The 14,376-nt window shown below is 39.8% G+C and overlaps 1 protein-coding gene across 2 annotated transcripts in view; it reads left to right on the top strand.

Annotated features, from left to right (window-relative positions):
- Positions 1–14,021, top strand: part of CRIM1 (cysteine rich transmembrane BMP regulator 1) — a 945,688-nt gene extending 931,667 nt beyond the window's left edge. For both annotated transcript variants that reach the window (XM_040350800.1, XM_040350799.1), the window contains 4 exons: positions 2,277–2,471; positions 7,612–7,731; positions 8,539–8,726; positions 12,467–14,021. In XM_040350800.1, coding sequence (XP_040206734.1) covers positions 2,277–2,471; positions 7,612–7,731; positions 8,539–8,726; positions 12,467–12,643 — 680 coding nt within the window. In that variant the 3' untranslated portion in view covers positions 12,644–14,021. The remainder of the gene's footprint in view (positions 1–2,276; positions 2,472–7,611; positions 7,732–8,538; positions 8,727–12,466) is intronic.
- Positions 14,022–14,376: the final 355 nt, after the last annotated feature.

Below are 14,376 nucleotides of genomic sequence, written 5' to 3'. Positions count from 1 at the left end.
GTCGTTCCAGGGCATAGACGACATCCTCCTCCCATTTGGCCATAAATATGCCGGCAAGGCTGGGGGCAAACTTAGCCCCCATAGCCACCCCTTTCTGTTGTAAGTAAAAGTCGCCCCCATACCAAAAATAGTTGTGAGAGGTAGCGAACCTCAGAAGGTCCAAAATAAACGACTTTTGTACAGTAGGGATATTTCCAACTCTGTCCAAGAAGCACTCCACAGCTTGGAAGCCTAAATGATGGGCAATGCTGGTATATAAAGATGCCACATCAGCTGTAACTAATAAAAGGTCTTCCGTGTAGGGTACATCTTGTAGTTTGGCAATAGTGTGTCTAGTATCCTTCAAATAGGAAGGAATACTTCTCACAATGTGCTGGAGATGGTAATCTATGTATTTCCCTACGCGAGATGTTATCAAATTGATTCCGCTAACAATAGGACGCCCTGGCGGGCGAGTACTGTTTTTATGCACTTTGGGCAAATAGTACATAACAGGAATACGCGGAACCTTGGGCACAAGATAACTTTTATTTTTTTATCCAGTATTCCCCCTTTGACCCCATTTTCAATAAGTTTCTTCAAAGAAGTCTTAAATTTCGAAGTGGGGTTCGAGGGTAACTTACTATAGGTGGAACTATCACCCAGAATGTTAGACATCTCTTCATTATACGCGGGTTTTGTCCAAGACCACTATACCTCCCCCTTATCCGCAGGGCGGATCACCAAATCCTTCCTTTCGCACAAAGTTTTCAAACCAAGTTTTACATTAGGGTCGGAATGGTTCCTTTTCAAGGGAAGTTCTTCCAGGTCTTTTAGGACCAAATCCCTAAAAACTTTGATATTGGGTGCCATTGGGCAGGGAGGGTTAAAGAGGGATGGATTTGAGAGGCCTGTATGTATAATGTGCGTAGAAACTTCCGGGAGATTTGGTCTACATGGGTTAGAAATAAAATACCTCTGAATGTTCATTTTTCTCACAAACTTCTGCACATCTATAAAGGTATTAAATTTACTAAGGGTTTTTGGAGGGACGAACTTCAAACCCTTGTCCAAAACTACTTTTTCTGCATTGGTGAACTCGGCAGAGCTTAAATTAAAAATTCCTGTTAATGTTACACTCTTCTCCTTTTTCTTCCTGGCCCTTCTCCCCCCTCTCGACCCCCGTTTTGTTCTCCCCCCCTGGGGTAATTCCCCGGTCCCCTGTGAAAATCCCCCGGGTGGGTAGACTTGGGCAGATTTTGGTTGTAATTATAAGGGGGCCTATCAAAACAATCATCCTCTCTGTCCATATATCCATAATAGGACTCATGTCCTTTCGGGAGATAATCATATCTAGGTGTACGAGGGCCATCATTTGCCCTTCCTGGTGTACCATATGGCCTAGGAAGGTATTTGTTGTACCCACCTCTCCTATAAGGGGATCTCTCATAGGTAGATCAATCCCGTGATCGATCCTTATGGCCATGTGGTTTACCTTTAGGTCCTTTGCCCCTCCCCCTATTCTGGGGTGGGGGGCCTCAAAGCTGGCATCATGCCTAGAGCCCCAAAAAAAAACTTCTTCTAGCCCTGACTAACTTCTGTCAAGATGTTTGGCAGCAAAGCTGGTGTTGGGGAGGATTCATAAAACATTATATGCTCACTAACTCCTGCTACATTGTCTGTAAATACAGACATCATATGTGGAGATGTATTTGATACCTCAGTCATTCTCACAAGAACTTATTTGAATAAATAGCGTGTCAATGGGGGGAGGTGATTTCATAAACAAATACTTGCAATTCACAGGTAATATACATAGTAGATGAGGTTGGAAAAAGACACAAGTCTATCAAATTGTATTTCAAACAGTATTTGACAAATTTAAATTGGCCTTAAGAAGTAGTATTGTAACTTTTTGGGGTTGGCAATAGGTCAGCTTTATTGAGGGAGTTATGCAAGATGCCTCTGCTTTGTGGTGCTACAACCCTTGAATGTTTCTTGCATTGTAAAATTACCTACTGTATGTTTAATGATATTTGGTGTTCATTCTTCTAACACGTAAAGAAGCCCACATTTCACCTGCCAACTCCGGAAAGCATGAATATATACACTTCTGCGCTACAAATCTGAAACAGTGGGTTAGTTTGTCTGTAACAATAGTGTTTTGTAAGAGCTCACATTTTAATCTATTTGTTTGGAAACTGTTTTTTTTTTAAATATATATATTTTGACAAACTCCAATATATAACTAATTCATTAGCTCAACTGTGGCTAATATATTTAATTTATGTTCACAGAGGATACAATTCCAAAGAAGGTGGTCTGTCACTTCAATGGCAAAACATATGCTGATGAGGAACGATGGGACATTGACAGTTGTACACATTGCTATTGCTTACAAGGACAAACACTTTGCTCTACAGTTAGTTGCCCACCTTTGCCATGTGTGGAGCCAATTAATGTTGAAGGAAGCTGTTGTCCCATGTGTACAGGTAACAATATATTTTACTCTGAATAAGTATTTTCTGTATGCCATGTCACATTATGTAAAATTATTTCTGGTTTTACAATTCTCATTTTGTGTACACCACAGCCAATACAAAACACAGTGGTGATCAAATACCACCAAAAGAAAGCTCTATTTGTGTTAAAAAAAATCCATAAATTTAATTTGGGTACAGTGTTGCACCACCTCGCAATTGTCAGTTAAAGTAACACAGTGCCATAAGGCAAACAATTACCTGGTCATGAAGGGGGGGTAAATCTTCCAGAGGTTAAGTGGTTAAAGGCAAACTTAGCCTTTTAAGTGAATCATAAGCAACCATTTAGAGGATATAAAACATAAACAAATCTCATGCCATGCAAAAAGTAAGCGTAGCAAGAAGACACATCCTGCATCAGCAAAGTCTCTCCCAAGCAGAAATTTTGTAGCAGACAAGTGTTTCCAGATGCGCTGGTTTATGGCTTTTTTGCAGAAGTACAAACAAAGCATCTGGGCAGATGACTGACAATGCCATGGGTTGGCTGAATCCCACAGGCACTAAATACTTTGAGCTCAGCTACCTTTAAGACTGTAAAATGTCCAGACACAACTGTTGGCTCAGAACTAACAGAAGTCATTCCTCAGAGGTGGAAACAAAGCCAAGCTACTAACCTACACATACAAACACATTGACAGATTCCAAAAATTACAATTAGTCTAGATTGAGAAGTCAACATTTTAAAAAAAAATTTGGACAAAAGGTATGCATGGATGAAATGTATTTATTTATTTTTATTTAAAATTCTTGGCAGCCTTTTATAAAGCATTCCTTCTTTAGAGCATGTTTTCACACATAGCAACTGGATCTTCGTACCCCAAGAGCTGTCATAATTTTTTCCTTTAAGTATGAAAATATATCACTTTGACTATGTTTTTGCTCTACTCAATCATCTTCACATTACAGACTAAAAGTAGTGAAAACACTAAGCTGCTTTTCCTAAGAAGTTGAGATCAACTGAGAATCTAAGTATGTTTACAATGGTATTCTATAATGGGGGAAAAGAAGTGTATACATGCAGTGCATTGTAGTTGATACCCTGCTTTTTCTTTTCAATGTAAGATCATAATAGTTGTTTTAGTCATTACATCCACTAAACATTTTTGTGGTTTCACTAAATTATGTACATAGCTTAACCATTCATTGATGACTTCAAACAGTTTTAATACCTGCTAGGGCTCTTTCACACGGTTCAATGCTGCATCCATCCCCCGGGGGCTCTACACTGCGAACCGAGCGATCGAACATCGCAGATGGCTCGGTTCCCTCAGCTCCTCGAGCAGAGAGCTGCTGACTGTCAATCAGCAGCTTTCTGCTCTGCTCCTCCATGCTCACTGGAGTGCTGAGCTGTGAAGGGGTGGAGAGCAGCCATCTAAGCAACTCGCTGAGACGGGTGTCAGTCCAGGCACCTGGCGGATCCAGACTTCATTGTCGCGATGACGCAGTGCCTGGACTGATTCCTGTGACGTCAGCAGAGAGCGGGCTTGGGTCCACTCTCTGCTGAAAACGGGTCACAGGAGTGAAAAACGAATTGCACTGTGATCTATAGGAGAAGTCCAGAGCTTTGGCTGGACTTCTCCTTTAAACTAAAATGTTTAATGAAAAGTTATACAATATTATACCAGACATCATCTTTTACCTTTTCAAATGTGTCTATCACTTTATAAAATTTTTATTAAATATATTTTTGACATACATCAAGCATCGACATAACATTCTTACACATTATAACTTAACATACAAATAACAACACATACATGGTCTCCTTATAGTCCCCTATTTTGGTCAATATATATAGTACCCCTTCTTTCGCTCCCTTAAACCCTTCCCTATCTCCGTCTCCCACTTAACCTAGACACATAGGAATATCCTCCCTGGAGCGTACACAGTTTAACACGGCTAACTCCCTAATGTAAATGCCCATAGGATGAACAGGGAAAGAGAGAGACAGAGGAGCGAGGAGAGGACGGAGAAAGAGAGAAAGAGACAAGTAGAGATGAGAGAGAAAGAGAGGGAGGGAAGAGAAAAAAAAAAAACCCTCCCCGTACTGGACTAATCCCCTTAATCAAAAACACCCCGTGCAAAACTTATTAAATTAGAAATTAAGGGCCAGATCCTCAAAAGAGATACGCAGACTTAACTGCTGTTCAGTCTGTGTCTAACTTTGGAAACGATCCTCAAAAGGCTTTTTCCAAAGTTAGGCAGAAGATCAGGCATGTGTAATTGAATTACACTGCCGAATCTTAGGATGCAGTACCGCATCCGCCGCTGGGGGCATTTCGAGTCGAAATGCCGTTGCTAGTATGCAAATTAGCACTTAAGGCGATCCACAAAGCTTTCCAGCTTCGTTTTTTCGCCGTAAGTGTTATTTTGCAAGTGTAAAACTAGGGCTGATGTTACAAAGTGTAAACTAGTCACACCATGTAAAAGCCCATTCCAGCGACGGCATTTGGTATGCATTCCCGAGGGAGAACTCCACGGCAATTTGTAAAGACAAAACCGGCATGGGTTCCCCCCCAGGAGCATACCAGGCCCTTAGGTCTGGTATGGGTTGTAAGGGGACCCCCCTACGCCGAAAAATCGACGTAGGGGGTCCCCCTATAATCCATTCCAGACCCGTATCCAAAGCACGCTACCCGGCCGGTCAGGAAGGGAGTGGGGACGAGCGAGCGCCCCCCCCCTCCTGAGCCGTGCCAGGCCGCATGCCCTCAACATGGGGGGGTTGGGTGCTCTGGGGCAGGGGGGCGCACTGCGGGGCCCCCCACCTCAGAGCACCCTGTCCCCATGTTGATGAGGACAGGACCTCTTCCCGACAACCCTTGCCATTGGTTGTCGGGGTCTGCGGGCGGGGGCTTATCGGAATCTGGGAGTCCCCTCAAATAAGGGGGCCCCCAGATACCGGCCCCCCACCCTAAGTGAATGGATATGGGGTACATCGTACCCCTATCCATTCACCTGTAGGCAAAAAGTTAGTTAGTAAACACACAACACAAGGCTTTTTAAAATAATTTATTATTCTGCTCCGGATGCCCCCCCTGTCTTCTTTATTAGCTCTATTAGCAGGGGGGGCTTCTTCTTCCGCTCTCCGGGGGTCCTTCACTCTCCGGGGGTCTTCTCCGCTCTCCGGGGGGGGCTTCTCCGGACTCCGGGGGGCTTCTTCCATCTTCTCCCCTCTTCCGCTGTTGACTCGGCGAACCCCGATTCTTCTGCAGATGTCCGGTGCCTTCTTCTTCAGCGCTGGCTGCCTGCTATCTTTGTGTGTTAGCTCGATTTCAAACAGGCAGCCGACGCGGTCTTCTGTGACGTCAGGGTCTTCTGTTCTTCTCCCCTCTTCCGATGTTGCCTCGTCGCCTGTTGTCGCTGTAATGATGGAAGCGCGCCTTGCATCCCATTTATATAGGCATCACCGTCCCATCATGCTCCGGCAGGTACCCACGTGGTGGGTGCACGTGGGTAGGCTTTTTTAAGCCGTCGCGATCCTCAAAACTCAGCGTAACGTAAATTCGCGCATGCGCAGTACGGCCGGCGCGGGAGCGCGCCTCATTTAAATGGGACTCGCCCCATTTGAATAGGAACGCCTTGCGCCGGCGCAATTTTAGTTACACAGCCTGAAATTTCTAGATAAGTGCTTTGTGGATCGGGCACTTATGTAGAAACTTTAAGGCAGTGTAACTTAAATGGGATTTTTTAAGTTACGCCAGGTTTTTGTGGATCTGGCCCTAAGTTTCTAAGTGATGTCTAACTACCCTATTTAGAAAAAAAAAAAAAAAAAACTTTGTCCCTTTCCCTTCTCTTTCCCTTCCCCTTCCCCCTCCCCTTTTAACAACTATAACTATTTAAACCCTTTCATCACCTTTAAGTGCCCTACTTAATTAATTTAGTAATTAAATTCCTAAGTGATATTTGTTCCCCTATAAAAAGGGCAAAGGAAAAAAATAAATAAAAAAGGGCAAAATATTCTTTTAACCCCTACCCTTATTTGACTATGACTATTTCGTCCCCTTCGTCCGGGACACCCAGTGCACTACTTATTTGAATTAAAATTTATGTTTCTAAGTGATAGAGGGAGGCAATTCTCCTCCCTTCCCTTCATTTCTATATATGTGCCAACCTTCCTAATTCTGCCCCTACCCCTGTATAATAATAAAGGAGAAGGATAAGAGAAAAGAAAAAAAAAAAAAAACAAGAAAAGCCACCACCACCAACATTGCCAAAGGAAGCTATCAATAACCTTCCCATTATATGTGTTTATCCCTCCTAAAGCAAAATGAGGGCCCCTCTTACCCCTTACCTCTACCTCCCCCAAAAAAAAAAAAAAAAAAACCCTCCCCATTTTTGGCTATGACTGGACTAATCCCCTTCATCAAAAGCCCCCTATGCAGAACTTATTAAATTAGAAATTAGATTTCTAAGTGATATTTGCTGCCAAAAAAAAAAAAGAAGAAAAAGAATAAAAAAAAAAAAAAGAGGGGGGGAGACAAGTGGGTGAAAGGGGGGGCCATTAGGAGGGATCTACCACATCCCTACTCCCCCCGCCCACCCTCCCCCTCTCCCTATTCAAATGTGTCTATCAATGCACCCTAAAGCCCTCTGATGTGCCATTGTATAGAAATGATCTTTGGTTTATCGATAGTTTTTTTTTTTTTAGACACTGATGTTCAATGTGGGATGTCAGCCAGGTATGTTCTTACACCTTATTGTGCTCAGTTGTCAGGCAAAATCAGTAAGTTGGCTACACATGACATTCTAAATATTAAAATATATTTTTCTTAAAATTCAATAAATAAAGAGGTTGCAAGGTATATGGTCAACTTGACAACCTGCTTGCTGAAAAATACAGTAAAACAATATATCAGTGGATAATACTACTGCTATTAATAATTATACCAACATAATACTGTACACTTACTGTAAATACATTTCAACTTGTGCGTAAATAACAAAGTTTGGCTTGCATAGAAACCAAAAATGCCTCCAGTCATGATGTCATTGAAATTTGCCCCTGCTGAGGTTAAATGGTTTAGGATGTTAGAAAGATCTGACGGCTACATGAAAAACAAATAGATCCATAAATGATATCCGTGTTTTGCAGAGATGTATATTCCAGAACCTACTAACATCCCTATTGAGAAGACAAATCACAGAGGAAAAAATGAACACGATAGCTCTCAGTGGCCAACACCCAGTGAGAATGATATTCTTCACCATAGAGGTCAGTACAGCAGTTTCTGTATATTTAATAGTTATTTATTGGGCATTTGTGTTTACTACATAAGATGTATATATGCCATTCTCAGCCTCAGGCTGGGTTCATACTTGTGCGCTTGAATGTGGGTTTCCCCGCTAGAACGCCTGAAAAGCGCCCCAGTGTGAAATGGGTCTTAATGGAATTTATTCTCAAAGACTAATAAGTTATTTCCTTCTGCATCCAACAAATATTGAAGATATTAAATACTGAAGATTCAATGAAAGTTTTTTTTAAGAATTTTTTTTCAGTACATCCCAATAGCTACCCCTGGTCTATTTAAGTCCAATTCTAGCTAGAGTTTTAAGAAGTAATTAGGTCAGCCAAGGGTGAATTTTTTTTAGCTCCTGCTGCAGACTCACCACTCATCTCCAGGTTAAATGACACCCACCTATACCTACACTATGCTGGCAAAGCATCATTCAAATCACCTCTTGTGAGCCCAAGGTGTCTAGGGGTGAATTATCAAGCTGCCCTGGATGTACAGGAGAATCCTGCATATAGTGGTGACTCTTCATTGCGTGGCACTGTTCAATGCAGCATTCAGGACCTGCCCAGTGCTGGAGGAACATGACCAACTGAACCTTGAAAAAAGTATACATGTAGCGATTTAAACAGATAATGCTGGGGATGTTGAGCAGGAAAGGGTCATTTAAGGTGGGGGTGGGGGGGTCACATTAGGTGGAAATGAGCTTTAGCATGACATTTCTTTTACATACTGCAACCTCTTCTAAGCATTGCTGCAACAGATGGTTTATTTTTAAATTTTTGTAGAAATGGGTCATCTTAAAGTTAACTACAGGGAAGGCGACAGACCTCGGCCCAGTGAAGATGCGTCTCTTCATTCAGTTGCGTGGGTGGCAGTCCCTATAATGACAGCACTTGTGATCATCATAGTCCTCCTTCTCATCAATCAGAAAAAGCAGTGGATTCCAGTACCTTGTTACCGCACTCCTACAAAGGTATAACATTCCTGCTATATATGTGAGAGAATATATAAATTGTATGTATATATGTATGCATTTGTAATTTTTCGATTTATCTGTCTTTCTTACTTTTTTGTTTTTTTCTCTAGTTTGCTAGCTATCACAAGTGTCAAAAAAGTAATGTCTGCTTAATTTTTCTATATTTCCCAAATTAACTCCTATATGTAACAGAAAACAGGAACAAATATAGGTTATTGTGCTTTGTGTGTGGTAAATTCTAACTAAAGTTTCTCTGCATCCCATATAACTGGCAATATAGAATGGCTTAACCAAGCAGCCGATTTGTATGCTAAACGCTTCCAGTAAGGTCCACATGATACCAGTATACGCCGCGATTGCGATGTGTGGTGTGTCAATCTGACACACCGCATCTCCGATCTGCGTAAAGGGCCTCTGACGGAGGCTCTTTACCATGTGATCAGCTGTGTCCAATCACAGCTGATCACAGTGTAAACAGGAAAAGCCGTTAACAGACACAAATAGAGAGCCGATCGACTGCTCTCCTGACAGGGGGGTCTGCATTGATTATCAGTGCAGCCCCCGAGGATGCCCACCCATGGCCATCAAGGATGACCATCCATGATTACCAGCTAAGCCCACTAGAGCCCACCAGGGATTGCAATTATTGCCCATTAGGGATGGCACTCTGTGCACTGGTAGGCAGCACTGATCAGAGGTGCTGGCAGGCATCACCGCCTGCCAACACCTCTGATCAGTGCTGCCTACCAGTGGCGCCCATTAGTGCCCACCAGTGCCGCCTATACGTGCCACCTATCAGTGCTGCCTATGAGTGCCCATCAGTGATATATATCAATGCTGCATATAAGTGCCACCTCATCAGTGCCAATCAGTAGTGCCTGTCAGTGTAGCCTCATCAGTGCCCATCAGTGAAGGAGAAAACTTATTTACAAAGTTTTGTAATAGAACTTTTTTTTTTCAAAAGTTACGTTATTTTTTTTTTATTTAAAGCGCAAGAAATAAACATTTCCAGAGGTGATCAAATACCACCAAAAGAAAGCTCTATTTGTGCAAAAAAAAATATTAAGAATTTGGTTTTGGCACAGTGTCATATGGCATATATATATATATATATATATATATATATATATATATAAATATATAAAGTTCAAGAGTTGCTGCACTTAAAATAGTTTCTTTATTTTTCAAATATGTTCATAAAGGTTACATACCAAAAAAGTATTCAGAAGTGGATGATATGATCCATGTCTGAATACTTTTTAGGTATGTAACCTTTATGAAGATATTTGAAAAATAAAGAAATGATTTTAAGTGCAGCAACCCTTGAGCTTTTTTCATATATATATGGTCGGTGGGAAGACCTGTTTGCTGGCACTTGTACACCGGGTGCAGTTCTCCTCCACTTCTTTGCAAATATATACATATATATATATAACACTTGTTTATTTGGATACAATCAAATTTTTAATGACTGCAATCAATATCTTTAGGATCTATTGCAGTTAAATGTGCATAATTTGCTGTTGAATGAATGACCTATTTAATTAAAACATGAGAACGTGACTGTGGGTAGTTTGAAGCAACTTATCTGCAGAAAACATCCCTTTCATCCCAATTCCTGCATAACCATAAAGCACATCATTACCACAAACAAATATTTTAATAACGTGCACCATAATTTTGGACCCACATCTTAAAGCATATGGGCTAAGATAAACCATTTCAGTGGTGCTCATGGCCCACCATCCACAGGGGTAGTAGCCCATATGCCAGTTGTGTTGGACTTGTATGCTTTAAACATTGAATAATCACCCTGCATCCACTGCAAGTAGAATTATACAGTGTTTCTACTTGTTAATATGATTATCTTTAAATGTGCTGTATGCTATTTTGCCACTCGAAAAAAAAAAAATTCTCTTTAGAAATTAGCCCCCAATACTGTGATACACTTGCATGTTTCTCTATATGAAATAGCTGTACATAGCATGCTGCCATTGCCTTGCGGAAGAGAAGCAAGTTAAAGTACTAAACCAGAAAAGTAATATCGTGAATATTTGAATTTCAGCCCAAGGCAATATCGCTTGCTTTGCATGTCTGCTCACACAATCACATTCAGAACATTCCACAAGGGAATGTAAGATTTAGGCATTCCAAGAGAACATTTGCATTTTTCCTGTGCACTTAACCCTTTTATACAGGTACAGTAATGCACATGGATGAAATATTGATGTATAAGAATGCATTCTTAAATGGCATTCAAATTGCAACTTTCAGTTTGTAAAGCTTAGCTTGTCTCTCAAAATATGTCTAATAGGATTGAATCTTGGAACAAATTTAAACAAAACAAATCTATTAACTGCACTAATTTGTAGTCACTAGCCACCATGTATGGTCATCTGCGTTTTCTATCTGGATAAAGTTGAGCTGCTGTGCAATATCAGGATATGCTACATATTGTGGAATATATAGTGGAAGTCAGTTTGACATGTAAAGCTTCTGTCAAATATACCTTTGCGGAATGGTGATCCTGGTGCAGTCAAGCAAATTTGTATTGCATGTATACGTATTACATGTACCAGTTAATAGCATTTTCACAGGTATTTGGAAAACCACACTTTTTTAAATCTTTTTAACTGATGGGATCTTTGTGCAGATTTAAGAAGGAAAATGCAAAACTAATGGTTCAACTGTATCACCTAATAAGAGCAGCTCCTGTTTATGTATATGGTATTTTCGGTAATGTAATGGCGGCAGTGGCAAGCGAGCAACCCACTGTGGTTAGTGTGTAGAGAGGAAGCTGCACAGAATCTGAGCAGGACCCAGAAGATCTCGACTATCACTGTAGTAGCACCAACTACTACAGTGATTGTTAACTTACCTGGTAACCCTTCCAGGATAATATATGCATACTTGCACTGCAAGTTGGACCAACATATGTATGAAATCAAGATTATACCTGGCGTTCACCTTTAAATGTTAAGTGTAATCATGGTCAGACTATGGATATGCAAGTATTAATATATTCTTGTCAAGCAGTAAATTAGATTAGAAAAAAAACATCACTGACCTCTGTAGCTGCAGATATATCAATATTTTCTCAAATTTCAAAGCAGAAGCACTGAAATTCTTCAAGTCAGGTCAGCCTCTGCTGCTTCCTCCCAACGGTTTTCTAAATATTTAATGTCTGGAAGGCTGTCAAGGCACTGCTGGGAAAGGACTGAGAACTACTTCAGTGCTTCTGCTGTGAATTTTGAAGTTGAAATGCTGCACTGTGTTGGGAGCTAAGGAGATCAGTAAGTACTTATTTAAAAGACATGGGCCATACACCACCAAGAATCAGCATTTCTATACAGAGAGTATGCATGGGTGATCAACTGTGGCCAGAAAACTGTACAAATCAATGGAAAGCTGACAGGCACTGCAGGTACTGTAATATTTTCTCCAATAAAAGCGTATTTCATTTATTTTATTGCTTCTATCCACCTCAGTAAAGTTCCCAGGATTTCAAAAGGTGGCATTTTTAGAACCATTTTTTTTAAATAAAGTAATAAATGGAACAAAAGAGGGTGTTGTGGTGAAAATTGGAGGCATGATTTGATTGATTATGACACCATTCATAGACTGATGATTGATGGTGCCAATTTTAGATTTGTACAGACCAATGTTTGTGTGTAATCAACTGTGATATTACCCTCTTCTGACACTGAATGTAAACATACCTTTTATGTTTGAAACAGCCAACCTGCTTGAACAACCAGCTGGTGTATGTGGACTGCAAGAAAGGAACTATGGTACAAGTGGACAGCTCACAGAGGATGTTAAGAATGGCAGACCCAGACTCTAGATACAGTGGCTTCTACAGTATGCAAAAACAGAACAACCTTCAGGCAGATAATTTCTATCAAACTGTGTGAGGTTTGCCTTGACAACTATACCATGGATTTTTTTTCCTTTCTAAAAGGAAAATTATTCAGACAAGAGGATGGGAAAAGACTAAAGCCTGCTATATAACTAAAATAAACTAGAAACGTGCACTTGCTCATTGGATTGTGTGACATGTACTGCCAATACTTTACTGAGACGAACTCCTGTCTCCTGCAATGTGCCAAAACAAACATTCCCACTTTCCCTTTGTAACAACTGACCAAGTGTTTTCTTAGAACCAAAGTTTGGAGAACTGGCTCATACATATCTGCTTGTAACATAGCTGTAGAAAAGTTTTCTTATTTTTTTTTGGTTTGTTGGGGTGGTGGTTTGGGGTATCGACAATGGAGAGGTCACATGAGATTAAGTGGATGAAGACAGGAGGTAAGAAAATGCGGTTAGTGGGGCACTCAATTTCTTTTCACAAAGTTGGTCACATTGTCAAACCACGCACATGAAATAATGGAAATTCCTGCACCCCTACTTAAAGACATTGGCTTCTCTTGCATCTGAGATTCTACATATGTGTCAAATGACAAAAAATTAGGTTGATCAGCGTGATCTTTGCAGTTGTTAAGATTGTTAAGCACTAATTATGCTACAGTATAAATTACAGCCATAGTTATGCTGCAATTACTTTTTCCTTTCTAAGATGATCTCTTTACAGATGTATAGAGGAAATGGTAACTTAAAAAATAAACAAAAATAGATAATAGCTGCCATAAAGTAGAAATGAGGGCAATGTTTCTGAAACTATATACATTGTGCTGCTTTTTTAAATAGCTAATTGGCCAGTTAAATTCAGGCAAATTTACAGAGGGCTTGGTAAGTGTTATTTTCATCCATATATCTATATCTGAGCACTGGATTTTTATTTTTTCCTAAGAGCAGTATTTAAAGTAGACATTGTAAGATCTTTACTATGCTGTTCAAATTATTTCTTTTATAATGGGTATTGTTAGGTTTATTTCTTTTTATTTGTGTGTGTGTGTGGGAGTGTGTGTGATCTTTTGTTGCATTTTTGTGCTATGAAGAGAAGGCTTGACAATGTTATTAATATATTTCATGCCAGGGAGGTAGTAGATGTAGGTAACATTAACAGAAAGCCATTGGCATTATCTTGCTGGAAAATATAAGTTGTGCTTCAAAGAAGTAAAAAGAGTAGACAAATGCTTTGATTTTTATTTAGATTTTTATTTTATTTTAACTTCTTGTTTTTATGTTTTTTTTTGTGGATGTTTTACGTTACTGGTTATGCAAATTAGAGAACTGCTACCCTACTTGGGTATTGCTTACTTTTGTATTATTCAAGCACCTTTTTCAAAGCTGAGTTTAAATTAATTGAATCCATAAAGTAAAAAAAAAAAATGAAGAGGAGGAGATTATGCTTCTTTGAACTTTAGCATTATAGGAATATTTATGTAAATGTATATTATGCTAAAATGATGACAAAGTATTTGTATATATATATATATATATATATATATAAAATATATATATATAATTTTATATGTTTTTTTTCCTGTTGAATGTATTTTTAACCAAGAAAGAAAACTTTACCCATGAGAAACGCATTAAAAACCAGCATTCCATACCAATTCTTAACAGCTTATCAGCTTGGAGAAGGACAAAGGCAATTTTATTTTACCTGTTTTATTTTTATTTGTTGTGTGTGCGTTGTCTCTGTACTGGTTCACGTGTGTTTGTGTGCATAAGCATTTGT

The sequence above is a fragment of the Rana temporaria genome, chromosome 4 (assembly GCF_905171775.1).
Source record: "Rana temporaria chromosome 4, aRanTem1.1, whole genome shotgun sequence".
NCBI classification, from domain to species: domain Eukaryota; kingdom Metazoa; phylum Chordata; class Amphibia; order Anura; family Ranidae; genus Rana; species Rana temporaria.
The sequence above is the reverse complement of the archived record's forward strand: the minus strand, read 5'-3'. Positions and strand labels throughout refer to the sequence as shown.